We start from the raw sequence: 25,201 nt of genomic DNA on the forward strand, positions 1-25,201 counted from the left end.
TCTTTATTTTGTCCTTGAACGGAACAGTAAGACTTTTGCGGTCGGTTTTCTCATAATTGTGACTTTGTATTAAATTTTTACGCTAGCTTTCCCGTGGTTTACGCACATGTTGCTTTGCCATGGCGGGAAGTTTAGCGTGCCACGTGGTTGTCATATTGCGTTTTAAACAAGTATTTCTTCCCGTGGTCGCATTCATGTAATTTTCAATGTTTTGTACGTGTATATTTATGCTGCTGGCTCCGCTGTTAGCTACATGCTTGCATGTTTGCTTTCAGGCGTTTTCCGGATGTTCTGTCTGCGGACAGAGCATTCCTAGAGCGGACAAGCACGACAAGTGCTTAATTTGTCTTGAGAAAGTCGGCCATAATCCCGACATTTGTGAGCTGTGCATGGGCTTCTCCCCCTGGGCCCAGCGGATTTTCTCTTTTATAGAGAACTGAGAGAGGTGGGAGGGGAACTGACCCAGGAGGTCCCCCCATCTAAAGCCAAAAAAGCTAAAGCAGGCAAAAAAGCTAAATCGCATAAGGCGCCTACTCCTTCACCCAGCGGTTTTGACATGTCCGTAATAACACAGCTTTTTCAGCAGCACATGGACTCAGTGAAGTCCCTTGTTCATGAGTCGGTTGGAGGTCTCCGGCAGGAGTTCCTCGCCCACTCTGAGCAGGGGACGGAGAGTCCGGGGGTGGGATCGCCGAGCCCGGCTCGATCCCTTGGCCTGGAGGCGTCTGTAGATCCGTTGCCTCTGGCTTTGGGTCCGGACGCCTTGGCTACCCCGGAGGGGGAGGGTTCGCTCCCAGTCCCCCTCTCGGTGTTGGCGCAGGGTCCGTTGAGGATTCCTGGTATTCCTCCTGCGTCTCGGGACCGGGGTTCGAGTGTGGTGTAGGGTGCTGAAGCGGGGAGTTCCTTCGGCTCTTCCCTTCCCTCTGTGTCTGGTGCTAGGCCTCCCACCAGGTCGGGGTTCGGATCCTCTTCGCGAGGAGACCCAGCCTCTGACTCAGGCTCGGGTGCCGAGTCCATGGACGTTGGGGAGGTCGAGGAGCCGGAGGGCGCTTTCCGTTTATCGACGGCTCTGCGGGAGGTACGGCAACGTATTGCTCAGTTTATCCCCCAGGCTGCGGTACCTACCAGCCGCTCGGACTCGTCTGAGTTCCACCTGCCGGGCGAGGCGTTTGCCCCTCTCCTGGTTGGGACACGCCTCCGGTTCGACTTGCCCGAACTTGTCAAGAGGTACCAGCTGGGGGACGATTCCCTGTTCTTTGTACCAGTTGTCGATGAGTGTGTGTTTACTTCGGTCGCCCTTGGGGGAGGCTCCGCTTCCTCCGGTGCAGCCCCGGCTGCCAGGCAAGGGCGTTTAGTGCCACCGTTTGCCCTTGCGGGCGCCCCCCTGCAGCAGGCTTACCAGACCTACGAGGAAGTCTGCCGGAATGCCATGCAGCAGGTGCGGGTGGTCATCCACGAGGCCTGCCTCTCCTCGATTCAGAGGTCGGCCCTGGAGGCTGAGGGGAACGCTGGGGACGTCTCCCCGCATGTTGTTCTCTTACACCAACTATCCGAAGTTCAGGCCCACCTTGCGGTCAGCGAAGTCTACGGTGATGTGCGCAGTCATGGGGATGCGCAAGCTGTGGCTGTCGACATCTCGCTACTCGTCAGCTACACAGCAGACCTTGCTGGCCCTTCCCTTCCATCTGGGAGCGACGTTGTTTCCTTGGGCTCAGCAGGTCATACGGGAGGCTGCTGCTGCAGCTACCTCCTTCAAGGATTCTAAGGCCTTGTTGGAGCACCCGTGGGCTTCTCGGCCCCGCGCTCCCGTTCGGCTTACTCCTCCGGGGTGCAGCCTCAACCCGAGTCTGCCGGCTGGCTTCGGCCGCTGGGCAGGGGTAGGCGGAGGACCCGTCCCGCCAAGGGTAAGGGCAAGGAGCAGTCCTCTTTATCTGGCTCCCAGGCTTTTCGCGGGCGCGGGAGGTCTGCCGCGACCTCCCGTTAACCCAACAGGCTGTCGCTGTGGGTCCGTCCCAGTCAGTTCAGCTACTCGGGACCACTCACGCTTTCTTACCACACGTCCCAGTGGGGGGCCGCCTCTCTCTATTCCTGCCGGAGTGGGAGAAGGCTACCAGCAACACTTGGGTGCTTTCCACCTTCAGTGTCGGCCATCTACTACTGTGGAAGCGAGGCCCGCCAGAATTCACTGGCATACTGCGCGATGAGGTTCAGGCTTTGCTGGACAAGTCCGCAATAAAGCGCATACCACCGGACGAGGAACAGGCAGGATTTTATTCCACGTACTTCCTCGTTCCGAAGAAAGACGGCGGGTTCCGTCCGATTCTCAACCTCAAGGGGTTGAATCGCATGCTAGAGGTTCCATCCTTCAAGATGGAGACACTTCGCTCGGTGATCTCCTCTGTTCAGCCCGCCGATTGGCTCACGTCGATCGACCTAAAGGATTCGTATCTACATGTGCCCATTCATCCATCGTTCAAGCAGTACCTCCGGTTCTCTTATGACGGGATGAATTACCAATTCACGGTGCTCCCCTTCGGCATATCCACTGCCCCCAGGGTGTTCACCAAGCTCATGTTAGTGCCAGCTACCCTCGCTCGATCGCAAGGAAGGCGTTGTTACCCTTACCTCGACGACTGGTTGCTCAGCGCGCTAACTCAGCCAGCGAGCCTAGATTCTACTCACACAGTGATAGACATTCTAGTTCGACTGGGGTGGATCATAAACCTCAAGAAATCCAACCTGGTACCCACCCAGGACTTGGTTTTTCTCGGGGCGCGGTTCCAAACTCACAAGGATCTTGTCTCCTTGTCGCCCGACCGGGTCACCAGAGTACGGAAGATGGTGTCTTCATTCCTCTCCCAGCCCCAGGCACCAGCGCGGACTTGGCTCCGTCTACAGGGCCATATGGCGGCGACTATCTCTGTTGTGTGGCGGGCGCGGTTGAGGATGCGCCCTATACAGCAAGCTTTGGCGAGTCTGTGGGCTCACTCGGAATACCTGGAGCGGAGTCTCACAGTCCCCGGGTGGTTGTCTCCTCACCTTCAGTGGTGGACCAATGTCTGGAATCTCTCCAAGGGGGTCCCTTTGGAAATCCCGACGCCAGCTCTTATAGTTCAAACCGATGCGTCCCTCACGGGCTGGGGGGGATGTTCTGGGCAGTCTGTCGGTGTCTGGATTCTGGTCCGAAGCTGAAGCCCGCCTTCACATCAACGTCTTGGAACTGAAAGCTGTGCGGTTGGTTTTCGAGCGCTTCCGGGAGCATGTCCAGGGCCAGGTGGTTCGTCTTCAGTTGGACAACCGTACGGCCATGACTTACATCCTGAAGCAAGGCAGCACGGTGTCCCTAGCGCTCCTTCGGGAGACGTGGGAGTTTCTCCTCTGGTGTGACCAGTGTGACTGTCAGGTGCTCCCTGTTTATCTCCCGGGCCTGGAGAACGTGCGAGCAGACGCTCTCTCTCACCGGATCCTGGCCCCGCACAAGTGGGCAAGGGCAAGCCTCCCCCTGAGGGGTTGAAGGCTCACTCGGTCAGGGCAGTAGCCACCTCAAAAGCTTTTGCATCGGCACTACCCATGGAAGAGATATGCTCTGCCGCTATTTGGAGCCGGCCTAGCACTTTTATCAGGCACTGTCAGCTCGATACACATTCACGTGATCGTGCGCGCTTTGGCCGTTCTGTTCTCTCCAGTGGACAGTGTCCTGCCACCCTGACTGAGTGAGTCTTGGTTATCTGGTTTAGCTGACGCTGCTTTCAATTGTGTTTTATTGATTTAACTCCTTCGATTCTCTACGGAGATTATGGTCGGTTGTGAGTGTTTTTTCCCCCGTATGGTGCTCTCTAATAGACCATGAGGTGGGTGGGGTTGTTTGCTTTCGCACTTGGTGCGATCTGATTATGCTTAACCTACGAGGTCGACTCTCAGTACGTTTCCTCCCTGTCGGTTACCCTCCCATCATGCCTCTCGCGGAAGCTCTGGGACACGTGACAGGTGAGTGTTGTGGCGTCTGTTACATTATTCTTAACGATCGCTATTCATGTGTACTTTGACAGAATTCCCTCCTCCCTGGCCTCCGGTCTTTGGGAGTCTGTGTTTATGCATATATGTACCCCAAGGACGATCTCTATGAAAAAGAATTAAACAAACCTGTAGAGGTTTTCAATTCTTTGAAGAGAATCGTCCTTGGGGTAGGGCCGCCCGCCTCCCCGCAATTCTGTTCACTGATTTATTCAGCAGAAGGAATGATGATACGGGCCTAGGTGCTTACCTGGTTGGCTGCCATGCGTAGCGGGAGGTAACTCCACATAGATAAAAAAGATTTTATTTATTGTACAATATTTTTATTAAAACATTGATACAACTGTCACAGGACATTTTCAGCGCAGAAAATGCATATATGTACCCCAAGGACGATTCTCTTCAAAGAATTGAAAACCTCTACAGGTTTGTTTAAATTCTGCCATAGGACACCTTTAAAAGTAGTCAGGCGGCCTGAGCCATAGGACATGTTTGACATTCGACAACTTTGTTCAAGCAAGTGTCAATATATATGACTCATAATGTGAACCTTCTCCGCTGACAACATAAAATATTGTTTGCAATTTTGGTAGAAACAGTTGTAATAAAAATTCATCCATCCCTTCACATTGCATTGACAGCTCTCAATCAAGTTCACCAATGAGCCTCCACAGGGTATCAAGGCTGGCTTGAAGAGAACTTATGCTGGTATCACTCAAGACTTCCTTGATGTGTCTAGTCTTCCTCAGTGGAAACCCATTCTCTATGGCGTGTCTTTCCTTCACACTGTTGTACAGGTAATATGTTTTTGCTCATTAAGGAATCTAGCTGTATAACTGGGTAGTTGCCATAACCCATACAACCTGGAATCAATCACACTCCAATATGTTTGATAATGAAGTCACTCATGAAATTTATGCACTGAGATTCCATGCCCTTACAAGATAGAATTAATTATCTCATATATTTGAGTGGGGTACGAGTAATCTCCTTGACTTGGAGTAGATTGTAATAAAAAGTATTATTGCATATAAATTGGTTCTAATGTAATTGTACAATTCTTATCGGACATTCACAAAAATGTGTACTGTTAGATCTATTAGAATAACTTATGGAATATGGAATATGTAAAACTGTAATAGAATTACTTTTGCCTTTACAGCATGTCCAACTCAGAGTTTTAACATATTCCATATCATCCATGAATATAATTAGAGTTAATTTAAGTCTATAAGACATTCTAATGTTATAAAAAGCAAAACATCACTTCAATCAGTGGATAACTATTGTATGTGCAAATATGAACAACTGTGCTTCATTAGGCAATATTTGGACTTGCTTGCTGGTGCATCAGCACCCGATGGATTTTTGAACGCAGAGATATTCTGTGAAAGTATGTCCTGAGGTCAGGATGTGAGATTTACAGGCTAATGTGAAAGTAATCTTGTTAATCCTTGAATTCCTGTACAAAATATTTAATTGAAAATAGTCTATCAGTATCTTAATCATACAAGCTGATTCATCACTTTGCGCTTTTGGTCACACATTAGGCACATAATCAGCAGTTGATGTGACAATATGGTAAGGGGTAGGGATGTTATTGAAAGAAATAATTTGTCCTCAGGGATTACAAAATGACTTGCTGGATGCTCCAAACAGCATGGTTTGTTTAAAATGAACTTGTTTTGCTCCTAGTCGATGACATATGGTTGGTCCTGAAGTCACTTGTCTGTATGATGGTGTTCAAGAGGACCTTCAAAATCTGTCATTTCTGTATTTAAGTGGCATTGTAGATGTTGTAACAAAGAAAACAGCCATCTTTCAATTCAACATTATGGCACGGAACCTGCTATGTTTATCATACAAGTAATTAACAACTGAGTCGAAAATGGTTCCATATGTAGAGCTATATTGCATTATCAATGATGAAAAACACAAAAACCAAAAATTGATGAGAAAGTGACAGAAGCGATGAAGTCTGACAATGTGCTGTTAATGATGACGCCTGGGGATGATGCCTGTAGCAATGGTTGATGCAACATGTGATATAGTTACATTGTGTCATTCTGGTTCTGGAGATGATAGTAGGCTGTGGGATGAAGTAGCCTTGGTCACTGTTGATGGCTGTCTTGAATCATTTGATGTATATATCTTCTATGAGTATTCTGAGGTTTCTCATGATGTTCTTTTTAATGCTAGAGCCAAAGTCAATGAGGCATGTCCACTGGATGTAGGTACTGTAGCACTGAAAAATTCTAGCTGTAGGACTAGTGACAGTTACATGATTTACCGTATATTACCGTCCATAAGCCGACCCCATAGATAAGCCAACTCTCAAACTTGACCCTTAAAATCAGTGTCAAAATTGTATGTTTCGTACATAAGCCGACCCCCCGTGATGGGGTCCTAATCCAGGCAAACACAGACCACAGACAACTGGCAGTTAACAATAATTATAACTTTGGTCCACATTATTCAAAGAATTCACAATCATATTGCGTCTACTCACGCATCGAAATAAGTGTAGTTGACAGAAAATGGATAATATATTTTGTTTCGCTAAATATCATGTTTATTGTAGTTGGATGATCACATGTCAACAAACTGGCTTGCTTATTTTACCCAATTCAGCAATCACGAACTTATTACCGCCTCGTTTTCCATGGACTGCTAGGTTACAGTAACATCGGTAAAAATGTGTGAATTTAAATGGCTTGCTTATTTTACCCCATTCCATGTGCGTACAACTTCCGCTTACCACGTTCGTGAGGGTCCGTATAATCGTAGTGTTGATTATATATATTTTACGTTTAGGGACTGTTCATAATTTATTGCTAAGGGGGGTGATGATGATTTTTATGGAGCAGCATGTACAATGTGAATGACCCCCCCTAAAATTTATGTACAAAGTAAGTGACCCCCCTGCATGTCATGTTCAAAATCAATGACCCCCCTTCCCCTTCGCATATGTTTAAGGCATAATTTTAAAATATTTTTATGTACAAAATTGCGGATCCCCCCTAGAACATGTGTACAAAATTGATAACACCCCTACCTCCCATGAACAAAATGGGTTACCCCCCTTAAAATCATCATCACCCCACTAGCCATACATTATGAAAGGACCCTTATAGAGCAAAAACTGTAATTAAAATTACACATTGCTAGGATATATTTCTTTTGGTTAAAATAAATAATAGCACTCTGTACTATATTTTACTGATGACTGCGTCAGAATTCATCCCGTTATATTATTGTGCATGTTTGAACTTGATCGCCGGGAAACGTGCACATTGCTATTTCTGGCTCAGATACACACGGTAATCTTAATCCCTGCAAATAATGATGTTTAATTGCAAATTTGATGTCTTTACTGACAAAGTTGTCTTCTGTTGTTTGTTCACGCGAAGTGATACAATGTTGTTTTCTTACCCCTGGAAAAAAGTTTGACAAAAGCGTAACTCATAGATGAGCCGACCCCCCTGCTACAGACTGCTTCTTTTTATCCTCAAAATTCGGCTTATAGAAGGTAATATACGGTATACTTCTTCAGGAAAGAAGAAAGTTTGGTCCACTAGGTTGGAATATACCATACGAGTTCAACACAGCTGACTGGACAGCGAGTGTGCAGTTTGTACAGAATCATCTGGATGATATTGACATCAGAAAGGTAGGAGAAAATAGAGCATAAATATTCAGTAAACTATTGCTGTAACAAGTCCCTTTGATCTTTAGAATTATCATCCCTTGGGAGTTGTTTGTAGTCACATGTTGAAAAGTGTGACTTAAGGTGTCATCTGAAATTTAATGTTTCTTAACTTGACACTGAGTCAGTTATAACTGACATATGCATGCTTGTATGTGTGTCATTGCAGTGTTTCTCATGGACCACTCTACATGAGGTCAGTTATAACTGACATAAACATGCCTGTATGTTTGTCACTTCAGGGTGTCTCATGGACCACTCTCCGCTACATGCTAGGAGAGGTGCAGTATGGAGGCAGAGTCACTGATGACTACGACAAGAGACTACTCAACACTTTTGCCAGAGTAAGTGCAACTGTTTCAAAATTAATCTGTCAGTATGAACCTTTCATGACTTTATTGATTGCATTAAAACATTCTTAGCACAAAACTAATTACAGATATACTTTTCCAAAACAGAGAAAGGGTCCGTTTTCAATTTGTCAGCTGTAATGAAAATAATTCCTTATCAATTTTGTTATCTGTGTATGTTTGCATATATAGTATTTATAGTATTCTGCTGCATAAAGATTAAAAAAAACCCTACTAAATCAAGATTAGTGAACTAAGAGGGAACATTACTATAAATAGAAACTGCCTTTGCTTATTTCAGTCATTAGTAAATTGTTGTTGGTGATCTGCTTTTAGGTTTGGTTTGGAGACTTCATGTTCACAGCTGCTTTCCAGTTCTATCATGGCTACAAGATCCCCTCCTTACGAACAATTGAGGACATCATGGGCTTCATAGAGAATCTTCCTTTGGTGGACTCCCCTGAAGCTTTTGGTCTACATGGTAACGCTGACATCACGTAAGTTGTCAACCAGGCTGTATAGATCAGGGCCCCTATTCTCAAAAAGGATCCTAGCCCTAGGATATCCTAACTTTGATCCTAGGGTCTAGGATAGGTGTCCTACCTTATTCTCAAAAAGTATCCTAGCGCTAGGATAACCTAACGTAGGACAAATACTAGGATAGGTTCTGACTTGTCCTAAATCTATCTTAGTGGAAGTCAACATAGTGTGGTTTTTGTTTGTTCACCAATTTTGATGTCAAACAAAATAACTCGCCTACATTACATTTGAATTTACAACAGCACACAGTTTGATGTGTTACAAAGAGTTTTTTGAGTTCATTTTATCAATTTAATGGTAATGAATAGACACACTTGTTGCAATGCACATATTCTTTAGATCTACAAAAGAGATTTGTTCAATTCTTACCTATTCTCGGCCTTTTTAATCATAACATTGCTCTTTTCAGTCACATTGCCGTGAAATGTCAATGTCAAGGCCAACTTAATAGGGGAAGTAACTCCTGTTTATTTCCTAGGTGAATTTTGCAGTTAGTGAGATGACGCATAATGAGAGTTCAAGTCATGATTTTCATTAAAAAATAAATACAATGAAAATATTTTTTGCACATATCTTTAATATCCTTATTGTTTTTTTGGCAGACTTTCAAATTGAAGTAAAATTGTTATCGCCTTGTCAAAAAATGAATTTTCAAAAACTCCCAAACTCCTATGAATGATGTGATGAAAATATCAAATAATTTCTTCTAGACCTACTAAGTCCATCAAAAGCTGAATTTCCTTATGTTATGGGGTTTTTTTTTATGGAATGATTCATGGGTAATATTTAGGGGAATCCCCAACTTAATGAATGTTTTTCTATCTCACCTACTGAAGAGCTCGCTATCCTAGCTAGGATCGGTAGCTCGAGTTAGGACAAGGATAGGATCATTTCTAGAATGGGTCTTATCCTAATGGTAGGATGTCCTAACTTCTGTCTTAACTACTTAGGATCTGTCTTAGCTGGGACACTTTTGAGAATAGGGGCCCAACACTGTATTGTACTGAAAACTTCACAGTGAGATACCAAACTGTACAGGTGAAAGGGAATACAACTGAAATTGTAAATCATCATGTCTGGTTATGTTTTATCACTGTTATTCTGGTTTGTGTTGACCAGCCTGGCCTACATTGGAGATAGTGATGAGTATCCAGTCCAAGCCTACAGGCCAGACCAGGAAGAGTGTTGTGTATTAATCTGTTGTACTGATTTGTGTTGTGCAGATACCAGACCAACCTGGCCAACTCAGTCCTTGAGACAGTGATGAGTATCCAGTCCAAGCCCACGGGCCAGACCAGGAAGAGTGTTGTGTATTAATCTGTTGTACTGATTTGTGTTGTGCAGATACCAGACCAACCTGGCCAACTCAGTCCTTCAGACAGTGATGAGTATCCAGCCAAAAGATACAGGGGGTGGAGGAGGAGAGACCAGGGAGAGTGTTGTGTACAAGCAGGCAGAAGACATGTTGGAAAAACTGCCTCGGAATTATATTCCTCATGAGGTTTGCTTTGAATGGATACTATCATCAGTGATTAATTCATCATCAATATCAGTTGTTACATTAGATATAGATATATTGTTCAATATTGTTATTGTTGCAGATGTCTTCACATCCAGGACAATGTATGTAATGTTTGTATACAGTTAGGATATGCTGCATACTGAGGTAAAGGGGGCATATGTGCTCCAGCCAATCATTGTGTGTAAGCACCGGTTGCCAAGGTTATTCCCCGCAATGCGTTTTGCGGGGGTATTAAAATGGACTCGGTCCATGCGTCCCTGCGTCCGTGCACATTTGTCTTTTCCGGAGCAGAACTGTTCAATGTTTCTTCACCATACTTGGCACTTACATACATCTGGTGGTGTACTGGTGCCTTTTGGTAGTTTTGGAATTCTGAATAAAATATTTTTGGCGTTTCCATGGCAACAAGTTTGACTTAGACTGAAATTGGTGGTAGTGCTCTTTTCGGAGCAGAACTCTAATACCAGTCACTATTTCTTCACCAAACTTGGCACATAGATTGGTCTGGTGGTGTACTGGTGCCTTTTGGTAGTTTTGGATTTCTGAATAAAATATCTTTGCATTTCCATGCCAACAAGTTTGACTTAGACTGAAACTGGTGGTAGTGCTTCTTTCTGGAGCAGAACTTTTAAAACCTTTCAATACTCTCCTTCCACTTTTCTATATGCACGCCAAAACATTTGACATAATCATAACTCGTAGACATATTCATGAAGAGTATTTTGCCATTGTGGGGGATATTGATGACTTTGTCTTCTTGTTTTCTGGGACTCTCAGCTACATATCTTCCCTTTGGATTTCTGTATGGTGGTAAAATGTCTAACACAACCCTTCTCATACATTAAGCTGACACTGAAATACTGACCCTATGTGGCATTGAACTCAACACTCTTACTGTTCCAGGTAAAAGAGCGTCTAAAGAAGATGGGCTTCCTGACTCCATTAATCATCTTTCTGAGACAAGAAATTGACCGCATGCAGAGAGTCATCACTGAAGTGAGAACCACACTGACCGATCTCTCGGCTGGCCATTGAAGGAACCATCATCATGAGTGAGGTATGTAGAACACCTCTGCTCACTGCACACTTACTTTCAGGACTCCGAGATTTTAACTCAGAAAACAAACATGAAATGACTTGAAATTTGTTAAGAGGGATCCAGATAATATTACAAAGCATGGAGTATTTGTTCACATTTAATCTATTTTTTGTGTGTGAATAATAGTTGTCCTTGACCTACAAAACAAGGCTTCCAGATATCCCTAAGCTGATCATTTTAAGGGTCCTTACGTAAAATATGAGGGTCCTATAAAGTAATTATTTGGTGTAGTGTACCGAAACATAAAATTTCATGCATATTTTAATTACTGGAACATGATATTTATTGTCAAGAACTTGGTGAAAAAAAATGTTCTTCCCAATATATATTTTTTGCTGCATCTATTCTGTGCGTACCAGAGGCTTTATCCAGAGTTATCCCTAGACATTCCGTAAGATTTTAAAACCTTGGTTTCTCTCTTTCTAGTGTTTCATATTTAAGTCAATATTGTATCTGGTTACTTCTAATTTGCATCTGTTCATGTGCTAGGCTGCAGGACACTGATATGTATCCATGTCTGTGTTACAGTATGTTCGATATTTATGACTTGTGTATTATTAACATATTCATATTTAAGTAGAGTTTGCTAGCATTGCATCAGTTAATAAGGTTCTGTAAAGAATATGCAAACTGAAAAGGCAGTATTTGGTGATAATGCATAGTGTTGTTAATGTTGTTCATCAGTTTTCCACATTTGTTCACACTTAGCTAAACATGTTTTTTGATATTGGGGGTGTTTTTATCTACCAATATATAAGTTATTCATAAAGCCAGTTGAGTAAATCATAGTGCTCATTTTTGGACTGTAATAATTATAAAGATTTGGTAAAAACAACATACTGTCCCATGGGTTCACTCAGACCTTGAGATTCCTGTGCTTGAATCTGGAAATACTGTGATTTAGCATAGTTTGTGCATGTTAGACGTTCTATTGGGTATGTCAGCTTGTCCAACTTTTAAGTCAGAATATGACATTTATCTTATGAGTAGTCTTGTTATTATTCTTGATGATGATGGCGGGGTCCTGGCGTATATTTTGGCATCAATGCTTAAAAATGTACAGTTATTTTCTGGAAGACTCAAACAGTAAACAGTTACTTTTGTTATTGTAAAACCAGATGCAAGGTATTTCACAATGCACTGGCACCTCATCCCGTTCAAAAATATAAAGTGAAACAGATTTTTTATACTTGATAATGGCAACCAACCATGGATTCTAACATCTCTCTAGAACCTGCGTGATGCCCTGGACAACATGTTCGATGCGCGAGTTCCCAGCTTGTGGAGGAAGATCTCATGGCAGTCCTCCACCCTGGGCTTCTGGTTCACAGAGATGCTGGAGAGGAATGACCAGTTTCATCGGTGGGTGTTCGAGGGCAGGCCCGATGTCTTCTGGATGACAGGATTCTTCAACCCTCAGGGTAAGACACACCCATACAGTACTCCCACTTTGAAGGGCCCTACCATATGTCTATATTTGCTACTTAAACACCAGTGCAAGATAAAATAAACACTTTTTGTGATGACTTATGCTCTTTAAGACGGGGATTTCCTTCTATTTACGAAAATTGATTGAATGAAATTTTGACACACACACTGAGCATTCATTGTAATTCTTTTCAGAAAAGAAATATGATATAGATCATGTATACATGGTTCAGTTTAATTAGTGTCTGTCATTCCAACCATCAAATTTTGCATGCAGTGTAACTTACAGTGAGTATTATTTGTATCCAATCTTAATCTTTATGCACATAGAACAGAATAGTTTGCATCCAGCACAATCTGTACTGAGTTTGAAATTACATTTACAAGTTGATAGACCATGAAGAAAAGAAAAGATTTATTTTCTGCCAGGTATTGTTCTAGGCCTCTTTTAGCAATGTTCATGCAAATATACATTTAGGTCATATGGGAATTTGTCTTCACAAAATGAAGATTCACATTACATATTCTACAAGCAGTTGTCAACATGACAAATTTGGGTGTGGGGTGGCATCACTATGACTAAGTTACAGTATGAACATATTTATTGTCTTCTTAAAGAAAGACAATGCCTGGGCTCACAATACACTGCTCAACTCAAGCACCACTACATCCATAGAATGCCATGACCAGCAATAAGCCCAGATTTCCATGGTTACGCCCACCTCCAAACACTGACTGCAGCATGAAACAGGAAACAATCAAGCTCTCACTCTGGCTGCAGTTACATGTATGCATGTATGCATGTTACAAATAAACACAAGAACCTGTATTTCCTCTAATGTCGTGTGCACAGGTTTCTTGACTGCAATGCGACAGGAGGTGACCCGTGCTCACAAAGGGTGGGCCCTGGATTCTGTCACTCTACATAATGATGTGATGAAGACTTCTAAGGAAGATATAACATCACCCCCTGCTGTGAGTAGAAATAATAATGTATATATATTTAATTTTTTCTTATCCCCTGACTCATGATCTTTTGCTTATCTCCCTTTCCCTTGCGAATGGTAGTGCAACACTTAAATTACTTGAAGTTCCCGAAGCGGACGTAAAAATACACTCACCCACGAGCTACCTCCCTTTTCCTGCGTGAACAGTCATGTGACCAGCCTTACTTGTCACTCTCTCCCTTTTCGCCCAAGTGGATGGTTAGGCGAGCACTGGAGTCCCGTATACGACATTATATCCTTTTTATTTAGGTCCTATTCATCAAAATTATGCTGTGTATGGATTTGGCAATAACTATTATGTATTATATGTATAAAAATTGTAAAAATTATTTGTATTTGTGTCATAATTTCATCGTTATGTAACTTTGTTTACATTTCATGAAATCTTGCAGTGTTTGAAGTCACAGGTTATCCATGGCTGATCCTGACCCATTGTGTCTTATATCTATAGACGTGCCATGGATCGGGTGAGGAAGTCATCTCAAGTCACGGCTGATAAAACAGGAGATCAGCCTGCAAACCATATGTTGATTGCTACTGCGGAGATTCATAATAGTGGTGCTATGTTGAGTACGTTGCAGGGGGCAGTCTGCTGGTACGGGGGCCAAGAAGAGATCGGCTACAACGCAGTTGACTCCGACTCAAGCTAAGAAAAAGACGTCGTCTTCTTCTACGTCGCAGAAGAAAGCATCTGTTACCAGATCGGAGGGTAAATCTACGCGGCCTAGTAAGTCATCAGAAATCCTTCAACGAAGAGATATTACCTCCGCATGAAGTAGACGTTTTTTGATGATCCCCCGTTACTTCTACCCGAAGTACCTACGAGATCGGCGACTCAATCGACTTCCACGACTACTAGATCGTCTTCTGCAACGGTCACAGCAGGCCAGCTGTTTGACGAACTACCACCAACTTCTCAATGGAGTGAAATTGAGGCACACAACTCATCAGCGTGTGCGAACGCTTCTTCTATACCGCAGCAGCTTCAATCAACGCAGAACTTGATCTGGGTGAAATTATGAGACAATTCATCAACAAGATGATGGCTATGATGGAACGGTGGTTCGAGGAAGAAGCGAGGGCTCGGCAAAGCCTCTCATCTACTAACAGCGTGCGCAAACCTACGGACCTGTGCGAACCTACTCCACATAGAACTACGTCTCAAGACTACGTTGGCGAACATACACCTTTGTGAAGGTCTCCACAGTCGGACGACTTTGTCATCTTGGAGGAGGATAGAAGACATGAGATGCCTACTCACAGTTCTACATCTGCGAACCCTCAACGTTCGAGAATATCGAAGCGATTCATCTCCTACACATAGCCGTTCTAGATCGAGATCTCATATCTCTCACAGATGTTCGTGAAGTCACTCATCATGAGACAGAGGTTCGCGAAGAGAAGGCTCACATCACAGAGGTTAGCGAAGGGATACATCTAGCGACAGAGGTTCGAGAAGAGTAGGCTCATGTCACAGAGGTTCGCAAAGAGATGAATTCACAGATAGAGGTTCGCGAAAGGAGGAATCTTCAGTTCGCGAAAGGGATGATCTTCAGTTCGCGAAAGGATGATGGAGATTCGAGAAGGGATACAGGTTCGCAGAAGGATGATTCGCGGAGGCATAGCTCTACCGATCAGGAGATAACTGATGTATAACCAAACTTCGTCTTCCCAGACTCAGAGGTTACAGCTTGGATAGCCAATGGTTTGAACTTGGAGTCTCCTTCTAAGGATATAGATGAAGTCTACACTTATAAGATGAGTAATGACGACTTTGACTTGGTGACTATTCCTCCGATTGAACCTATATCCAAGGTACCTTCTAACCTACGCACAGCTTTGAGAAAGCTGCAGACATCTACAAGGTTTGAGAACTCTCAGATCTACAGGCAGATAACAGCAACGCAGACATCTACAGGGTTCGCGAACCCTAGGGTTAACAAACCCTTACATCAACAGGCAGGATGTTGACTCTATTACCATACTGCTGAATAAAACGAAGCAATGATGAAAACGGATGGTTTTGTCAGAGTTTAAAACTCAACAAAAAGATCTACAACATGTGCGATCTCTACAGTTTACTGCCTGCACAACCCTACAACCTGTACAAACCTTATACCTGTATAGGTTCAGTTTCACTCACTCACTCACTCACTCCAACATACCAGGTAGCAGAGATGGCCTCGCGGATATTGTAGTTCACTATACTCCAACACAATGGCGTACTGCATCTACGCTGATGGCTTCGACTCCAATATGATATCACCTATGAAGCCGATATCTCAAGTACTGGAGAACCTCAAGGCGACCTTTGTAAAGGTCTTAAGGTTAACAACGCCTTCAAGTATCCTTGAACGGACGTACAGATGATATTATTAACACTCGTCACTCAGCGTGGGGATTAGGATTTATATCCTATCAACTAGATTCAACATCTACCAGAAAGTACCAGAATTACTTGCTCTGCTGAGATCTTTTAAACTGGAGGACCAGCAAAAGAAGTTCAGAGCTCCGGCCTGGGATCGAAATGTAATTCTACGTCATCTTACAAGTGATATCTACGAACCTCTAGACCATACTACCTTTGAGCTGCTGACACAGAAGACTCTGTTCTTGCTTGCGCTAGCCACGGCAGCTCGGATATCAGAGATACATGCGCTGGACTTTGGTCGAACCAGATTCGATACGAGGCAACATGCTGCAGTTCATCTAGGACTTAGATGGGACTTCATTGCCAAGAACCAACTACCTGGTCAGCCAGATAGACAGTTCCACGTACCAGCGCTATCTACAATCCTCGGACCAGAGGATATAGAGGACCTATCCTTGTGTCCGGACACAGCCCTGAAGAGATATCTTCAAAAGACTAAGACAAGGAGACAAAAATTCAAGCGCCTGTTCATCCCATTATCCACAGAGACATCAGCAAAAGTCTCAAGAACGACGATATTGTTCGGGATGAGAGCCGTTATATTGAGAGCCTATAAAGCAGCAGGACTAGAACCTCCTAGAGCTTCCAACCCACAAGAAGTCAGAGCACTGGCGTCAACATTGGCTATGCACGGAAATTGCTCTATATGAGCAATTATGGAGGGCTGCTTTTGGAAGTTGGATACAGTGTTTGCTAACCTCGACCTACAAGACAGAGCCACTGAAGACGTCTCAGGCATTCACCAATTGGGCCTCTGGTTGTAGCACAGCAACTAACGGATCCTCAAAGGTGCTGAGTTGGAAAATCTCACACTTTATCACTTTGACTGGTTGATAACTTCTACTAAGGAAAAGTATTAGTTTGAAAGTCCATGCGCAGAGTCTAAGACAGACTAGCATGAGTGATTAAAGATCCTGTACGGGTAAAGATCTTACCTGTATGTGAAGGGGTCGCAACTCATTTATGATAAAGATCTTATCATAATCTATGGGTTGTTATAGATATCTAGTAAAAAGGAGATACTAGTATATCTTAAGCCACAGGAATCAAGATGATTCAACTTGTCTGAGATGGAAGTAAGACAAGAAAGTGGTCCCCCAGAGTTATAACGGAAGTTGGAAGAATAGGATCACGGAAATGCCGTTTCGCAGTTCCCATGGGGGGGGATACAGGACATATCTAAGGACAGCTGATAAATACAGGAAGTGGCTTGACCCACCATCAAACCGTCGGATTCTATAAGCAAAAGATCATGAGTCAGGAAAAAGAAAAAATATGTAATTTTTCAAGTAAAATTGTAAATTTTATTATAAATTGTATATTTATATACTTATCCTATCACACGGTATGCACCTCTTCTCTTCTTCTACGACCATGTGTGGAAACGTGCTGTAGGCTAAGTTGAATCAAATCTAGCTGGCCTCTGACCCGCCCTGACCTCTGCCCTCACTCCGACATCAACACCTGTCAATCATCTCTATAAGCGTGCCGCTCGCTCAGATGATCATGTGACTACCTGTGCCTGTCATTCTCGTCTTGGAGCTTCTAGAAATCTGTGATGTGGGGCAAGTTGGGTGGGTCCTATCGCGTGAGATAGGGTATAAATATACAATTTATAATAAAATTTACAAATTTTTAAACTTATCCTACCTCACGGTATGCACAATCCCACGGTCGTTAGGCAATTTTACTTGAAAAATTACATATTTTTTCTTTTTCCTGACTCATGATCTTTTGCTTATAGAATCCGACAGTTTGATGGTGGGTCAAGCCACTTCCTGTATTTATCAGCTGTCCTTAGATATGTCCTGTATCCCCCCCATGGGAACTGCGAAACGGCATTTCCGTGATCCTATTCTTCCAACTTCCGTTATAACTCTGGGGGACCACTTTCTTGTCTTACTTCCATCTCAGACAAGTTGAATCATCTTGATTCCTGTGGCTTAAGATATACTAGTATCTCCTTTTTACTAGATATCTATAACAACCCATAGATTATGATAAGATCTTTATCATAAATGAGTTGCGACCCCCTTCACATACAGGTAAGATCTTTACCCGTACAGGATCTTTAATCACTCATGCTAGTCTGTCTTAGACTCTGCGCATGGACTTTCAAACTAATACTTTTCCTTAGTAGAAGTTATCAACCAGTCAAAGTGATAAAGTGTGAGATTTTCCAACTCAGCACCTTTGAGGATCCATTAGTTGCTGTGCTACAACGAGAGGCCCAACTGGTGAATGCCTGAGACGTCTTCAGTGGCTCTGTCTTGGAGGTCGAGGTTGGCAAACACCGTATCCAACTTCCAAAAGCAGCCCTCCATAATTGCTGATATAGAGCAATTTCCGTGCATAGCCAATGTTGACGCCAGTGCTCTGACTTCGTGTGGGTATGTTTCTATAGCCAAGCACACGTCCATCTGACACAGCGACAAAAAAGAGAATGACAGGCACAGGTAGTCACATGAGATGATTGACAGGTGTTGATGTCGGAGTGAGGGCAGAGGTCAGGGCGGGTCAGAGGCCAGCAAGATTTGATTCAACTTAACCTACAGCACGTTTCCACACATGGTCGTAGAAGAAGAGAAGAGGTGCATACCGTGAGATAGGATAAGTTTAAAAATTTGATATTTTTATATTTATCCTGACTCATGATGAGAAGCCGTCCCAACCTCCCCGCTGGAAACACTTCGGATTGCACAGCAGATCCAAGTGCTTGGGCAGAAAAACCAGGAGAGAGTGACAAGTATGGTTGGTCACATGACTGTTTACGCAGGAAAAGGGAGGTAACTCGTGGGTGAGTGTATTTTTACGTCCGCTTCGGGAACTTCAAGGGATTCAAGTGTTCCACTACCATGCGCAAGGAAAAGGGAGATAAGCAAAAGATCATGAGTCAGGATAAGTATAAAAATATCAAGTTTACTTGAAAAATTACATTAATGTAGCAAATTCACATCCTGAAGCATACTCAAAGCCTTTTCCCACTTATGATAAACTTAATTTTACCATTCGTCTCTTAGAAACAAAGGGTGTTTCTAAGGAGCTGCGGACTTGGCACTCACATGCATTCAGGGCTTGAATGTGGTTTAGTTGTATCCAACTACTGCTGACTTGTGAATTTACTGTAAACCCACTTTTATCTTCTTGTCTATTTAGGAGGGTGTATATGTGTTTGGGCTGTATCTGGACGGTGCTGGATGGGACAGGAAGAACTGCCGTCTATGTGAGTCAACTGCCAAAGTGCTGTTCACTTCACTGCCTGTGGTACACATGTTTGCCATCAACTCTACAGCTCCCAAGGACCCACGACTCTATCAGTGTCCAATCTACAAGAAACCGCACAGAACAGATCTCACATACATAACCTTCATAGTTCTCAAAACCTCACAGAGTCCAGATCACTGGATTCTTCGGGGTGTTGCTGCACTTTGTGACATCAAGTAAAGTGTCAGATCCACAGTTGTCACTGTTACAAACTTTGGCAACTATGTGTTCAAGATATAGAGTGATATACATCTTATTCTTTGTGTGGCATTCCTAATTCATATTGATGAAGGATTAACTGGTTGTTCTCAAAACTTGCAATATGAGTATTCTCAAAACTTTGGAACTGTAAGTTGTACATATACTGTGATAATATTCAGTTTAAAAAGTCTAAGACTTAACTGTTGGATATTGTTCTGTTGTGCAGTTGCCTATTATTTTGTTAAGGATTTATTTATATATTTAAGGGCATGTTATTGTTCTCAATGTTAATGTTTTGTTGTCTGTTTTACATGAGAATAAATTGGCTTCAATGAAACTGATTCCTTGTGTGTTAAAAAGTCGTGGGGAGCAATTCCTGTGTCCTGTGTTGCATAAAATGTTAATTTCAGGATGCCTGCACATACAATTTTGTGGTTACTACCCAACAAGAAGTCCTTTTATAAAATGTAGCCAGTCTGTTGCCTATATAAAGCAGAGAAATCAAGAATCAAAACACATATAAAGTCATATATATTTTGTAATATACCACAGAAAAAACACTGAACTGCTTCCAGTACAAGTTAAAGAGTAAAGTAATTTCAACCTTCTGCAAGACATCATGGTTAATAGCAGAGCATTCAAATAACCTTCATTTCACGATCTATATCATAGAAAGCAAGCACAGAATGACATGGGGATTCATATCCACAATATACATAGTGGATGTCCACAGCTGGAATAGGCTATCTGTGGTCTAAGGCTGTCAGTTAAAGGGGCACCGATCCAGAGCGATTAATGTTTCCAGCCAAGAGTCTAATTACGAAAACAAGCTGCAGGCTGGTCAGTACCTGCTCCCTCGACCGTGACGGGGACTGAGCTACTGTCCACCTTGGCAGAAATTCTTCAACCTAAACAGTGGGACATTAGGAAGGGTGGATGCCCCGGTACTTCTTGTCTGATTGTAATAAAGTATCCAGCAGTGTAGGCTTTTTCAGATTTTCTAATGCTTGGATGGTATAATGACTGATCCAATTTGATGCTATTTCTGTGATTTTACCTCGATATTTAATCCTGTCGTGTAAATATTTGATGTCTATTAGCTATGCTATGATATTAAAAACACACATTTGATGTATTTGAATCCATAAACTAAGCAACCCCACTTTGCCATTGCTAGAAAAATCTGAAAATTAACTTACTTAAATAGGTATATATAGTTTTTAACTAAGTACACAGCAAATGCGTATATGTATTTCTTATGCAACAATTAAGTTTCGTTCATATCCGCAAAACAGTGTCAGGCAATCAAACTTGCATGCAATACAGTGATTACTACTCACTTGCTGCAACTCTTGTTTGGTGGTAAACCTACACATGCTATTTGTCATCATTCACTTGATGGTCAGTTAATGAATTAATGACAGGTATAATTAGTGGTAACACCACTCAGATTACCCAACAAAGGTTCCCATTTGGCATTTCTCGTGTCTGAGTAAATACTCATCATTATAAATTAAGGTTTGATATGGCAAATGTATTACATCTTATGTAATATGTGGATGGAAATGCAGCAAGAGGAATTATCAGCTGAGTTACAAAAACAAACATCGATGAAAGGATTAACCGATAACACGCTGATTGATTAATTGCTTCCGTCTTGCACAACGGATTTGTCAAAAGGTGGTGTTTATGTGTGTAGATTTACGAATCTATACTGAATACACCCTGTCGTAAGTTTCTGTGTAAAAACAACGTCCTTCCTTCAAAGGATTACCCGCCAATGCATGATGCAATTAGTTGCCATGGCAGGTGTGCTATCTTGGGTGACCAATGGGACTATACACCAATGTGAAAAACCTTAAACGATAGATCACTTTTTTGCATATTAGACTGTTAACAGATACATGACATGGAACAGGATTCTTTGTCAGCTGCAGATGAATGGCATCTCATTCCTTTATGTGGATATTGATGGATACATTCCTCGAACAAGGTAATACCCTGATATTGTTGCTATAACTTTAGTCTGTTTTAATTTTAACATTTGCATTTTGTTTTTATTCATTTGTTATTGCATTCAACAGAATCATTTATTTTCGCCGTGAAGTATAATGAGACAGACAACATACACTAAGTCGCACTTAAGGATCTGCTTATGCTTAGTGAATTTATAACATGACTGTAATATCTAGACATTTTATAGATCGCCAACATGAATCATATTTCACACACACACCCATTTTCATAAGAAATATCAATCTTAGTCCAGTCAAAATGTGACTAAACCTCCCAAAAATTGGTACAGAAATCATTTCAGTGATTTGAACATGTCTGAGTTATAACTAATGTGTACTCCCTTGAAATATGATGCTAAGTCATATTTTGGGGGTAAAAAGTTCAAAAATTGAAATTTTCAGTGAATAATTTTTAAAATCTCACATGGAGACACAAATATACATTTTTATATATATATATATATATATTGAAAGAGAACACAAGATACAACTAATAAATGGGTTAGAAAAGTCAAATAATGTTATGCAAAATCCTATTTTAGGGTGAAAATTTGAAATTTCCAGAGAATATTTTTTATCATCCCATATTGAGACACAAATATACTTTTGATGTATATTTTAACAAAGCACTCAAGGTACTACTAATAAGTGGTCTGGAAAAGTCAAATTGCTTTATGTTTAGTTTTCAGAGAACAGTTTTTTAGATTTCACGTTGAGACAAATGTACTTTCTATGGATATTTTCAAAGAGAACACAAGGTACTGCTAATACATAGGTTAAAAATGTCAAATAAATATATACTAAATCCTATTATGGGGTAAAAAATTGAAAAGTTGAAATTTTCAGAGAATGATTTTAAAAATCGCATTGAGCCTCAAATGTACTTTTATGTGTATATTTTCAAAGAGGACACAAGGAACTACTAATACATGGGCTGGAAAAGTCATATGATTTTAATAAAACCATAGAAAAAAAAGACTTTTCAGAGCACATATTTTCTATTTTCAAGGGTAAAAAATAAAAACAACAGGAACAGGCAATTAAGTTCCTCTTTTGTCTCAAAGTTTAGATTTTTCTGTCAATATGGAGAAGCTGTTCTCATATTTGATAGTACAGATGTCTATTTATTATAGTATAGTAGACAGCTTGTATGTCCATTCAAAGGTAAGTGAGCAAATATAGCTTTGAGTCTTGGATTCAGTTTGATCATAGGCATGGAGGTGACATAACTCAATACTGAGAATGTTACAATCTAGTGATTCATTATATTCTACATTAATTGTTCAAGACATCAAGCAATTTGATTTAGCAAAGTCTGAACAAATTGCAATTGGTCATTAAGGACATTATGAACATCCATCTCTGAACAAATTTTAGGTAAAGGACATATCATCACCACCTCGGCAACCTTGGCAAACAGTCACCTGTTTGGCAGAAACGTCATCATATGCATCTATCCATGCTCTCAGATTGATCTACATCATCTGTTGAACTGAATGAACTGACCTTGTGTATACCCATTTTCGGAAGCGTTGCACTTAGCTCCTACTTCTGTAACTATAGATAGTAATGACTGAACAAGATATTAATTAACATAACAGGTGGCTTAAACTATAGTGATAGTGACCCTGAACACCAAGGGTTTTCAAAGGGGTGACAGAGATACTCTTGGTCTCATAGTGTGTATATTTGAATTCATTTTGAGAATCATGCTTGGTGAGAATGCTATTCCAAGCAAAACTTAACAGTAACAGAAGATATTCTGAGTAAAGGAAGTCCAATAATTTGAAGGGTTGTGTTGTGGCTAACTTGAATATTTGAGATGTGGTTGGGTGAGGTGATTTGGTTCAGTGCTGCTAGCAATAGTTTTCCACTTACCGGTACATCGAATTGTTCATGATTTTATAACAATTATCCACAGTGACATGTTATACCATGGGATATATAGTTATTCCTGTGTCAGTCCGAAATCTTTTCGTTTCCTGATGAAACATTTAAGACGGTTGGTAAACAAGCATGCACCACCTATTATTAAAGCATTTGTCCTTTAGTAATTTCAGTATAATAAATACCGTTACATTTTTTACTGAAGGTAAACAGGACAATACTGGTTGTACTGTCAAAACCTTACTAGAGCTTTTAATAAGTAGTCTAGCACCTGTGAAGGTCCGGGTTAGAATTGATCTTCAGTAAACCATGTTTGTCGAAAGAGGCGACTAACAAGATCGGGTAGTCAGGCTCGCTGACTTCGTGGACACATGTCGTCATATCCCATGCATTGATGATCATGCTGTTGGTCACTGCATTGTCTGGTCGGGACCCAATTATTTAGACTGCCGCTATTATATAGCTGGAATATTGTTGAGTGTGGTGTAAAACTAAACTCACTCACTACAAGGAGCCAATGATTTTTTCCAATTTTAAGAAAGATTTGTATGTTTTTCATTAAAAATATGGGTTATATATCCAGTTTATGTGAATCAATTTCAAACAATTTTCATGTAGATTTCAGTCTGCTTTTTTAAATGTTGCTGAGATTTCTAATCTGATAAAAAAATTACCAGCTATACTATAAATATTTGCTGAGGTTCACTCAATTCTGCTCACATGATAATATTTAGTTGCCAGTTAAAGTTAAAAAACCTTTTGAAATTGTTTTAAAATTAATATATAGCATGGAAAATATAAATGTTATAATATTTTCCTAATCTATAATTTTGTCATATCTTGCTACAAGTTCTCTTAAATCTTGATACAGAATGTCCCATTTATCACGTAGGTGCGTAGTCTTACACGACCGCAGTATATAGTTCTGTGGGCTAATTATGGGAGCAGAATCACCTCAGTCCTCCTCATTATCTCTTTTAGTTGGAGCTTTTAGCTGTCTTTTTAATCCTTTATCTATAGTCCTCATCTAGTTTGAGTTTTATAAAAGATAGAACCTTTTGTTTCCATTCTGCTAGTTCAATCGATTGTAAACAAAGGGGGGATAACTCTCATTTGCACATTTCCTGTGCGCTAGAGCGTAAATCCAAGTTCAAACCTCATGTCATGTTATTTCTTTTCAATTTTAATTGTCAATATTTACTTTTTTGTTCAGTTCAGTTGCATGTTTTGCAACATTTTATACCGTATTCTGGGCTTATTTCAGTTAGAAAAAAATAATTGAAAAATACCATTTTTCACAGTTTTTGCCCCCCAAAAGCCACTTAGCATCAACATCCGAGGGAGGACTTTTTATATATTGTTTAGATAACTATTGTAAATGATATAAACACAAACCCATTTCTGTACCAATTTTTGGGAGGTTCAGTGATTTTTTCCACTAATTTTAATGGACTATAAGTCTCACAATCCAATAGTGTGAGGGTTACACATGCAAGTCATGATTTCATCTGAGAAACAGGAACATATGATTCAAGTAAAAAAGTGGATTGTATCAGAACCAACCAATCCGTTGGTAAATAACTAGATTGGCCACATTACTATTGTTCCGTAAGCTTTTGACAAAGCACTGTGACTGTGTGTCCCAGTCCACCCAGCTGTGAATGGTACCTCGTAAGGATGGGAAAGTCACATTAAGTTGGTGCGCCTAGTGGCTGCAAAAGTTGTATGATCCCCAGG

General features: G+C 41.5%; 1 protein-coding gene across 1 annotated transcript in view; it reads left to right on the forward strand.

Moving 5' to 3' along the window:
• LOC124271198 (dynein axonemal heavy chain 8-like) overlaps nt 1–19,899 on the forward strand; it is a gene marked incomplete at its 5' end in the record, with an annotated part of 107,967 nt that extends 88,068 nt beyond the window's left edge. The window contains 10 exon segments of the mRNA XM_046706279.1: nt 4,656–4,811; nt 7,568–7,684; nt 7,963–8,064; nt 8,407–8,567; nt 9,955–10,111; nt 11,036–11,152; nt 11,154–11,189; nt 12,463–12,652; nt 13,513–13,634; nt 19,254–19,899. Of these exon segments, the coding sequence (XP_046562235.1) occupies nt 4,656–4,811; nt 7,568–7,684; nt 7,963–8,064; nt 8,407–8,567; nt 9,955–10,111; nt 11,036–11,152; nt 11,154–11,189; nt 12,463–12,652; nt 13,513–13,634; nt 19,254–19,541 (1,446 nt within the window).
• Between the last annotated feature and the right edge of the window lie 5,302 nt (nt 19,900–25,201).

The sequence above is a fragment of the Haliotis rubra genome, unplaced genomic scaffold (assembly GCF_003918875.1).
Source record: "Haliotis rubra isolate DU_JTF1 unplaced genomic scaffold, ASM391887v1 Scf1584, whole genome shotgun sequence".
Classification (NCBI taxonomy): Eukaryota; Metazoa; Mollusca; class Gastropoda; order Lepetellida; family Haliotidae; genus Haliotis; species Haliotis rubra.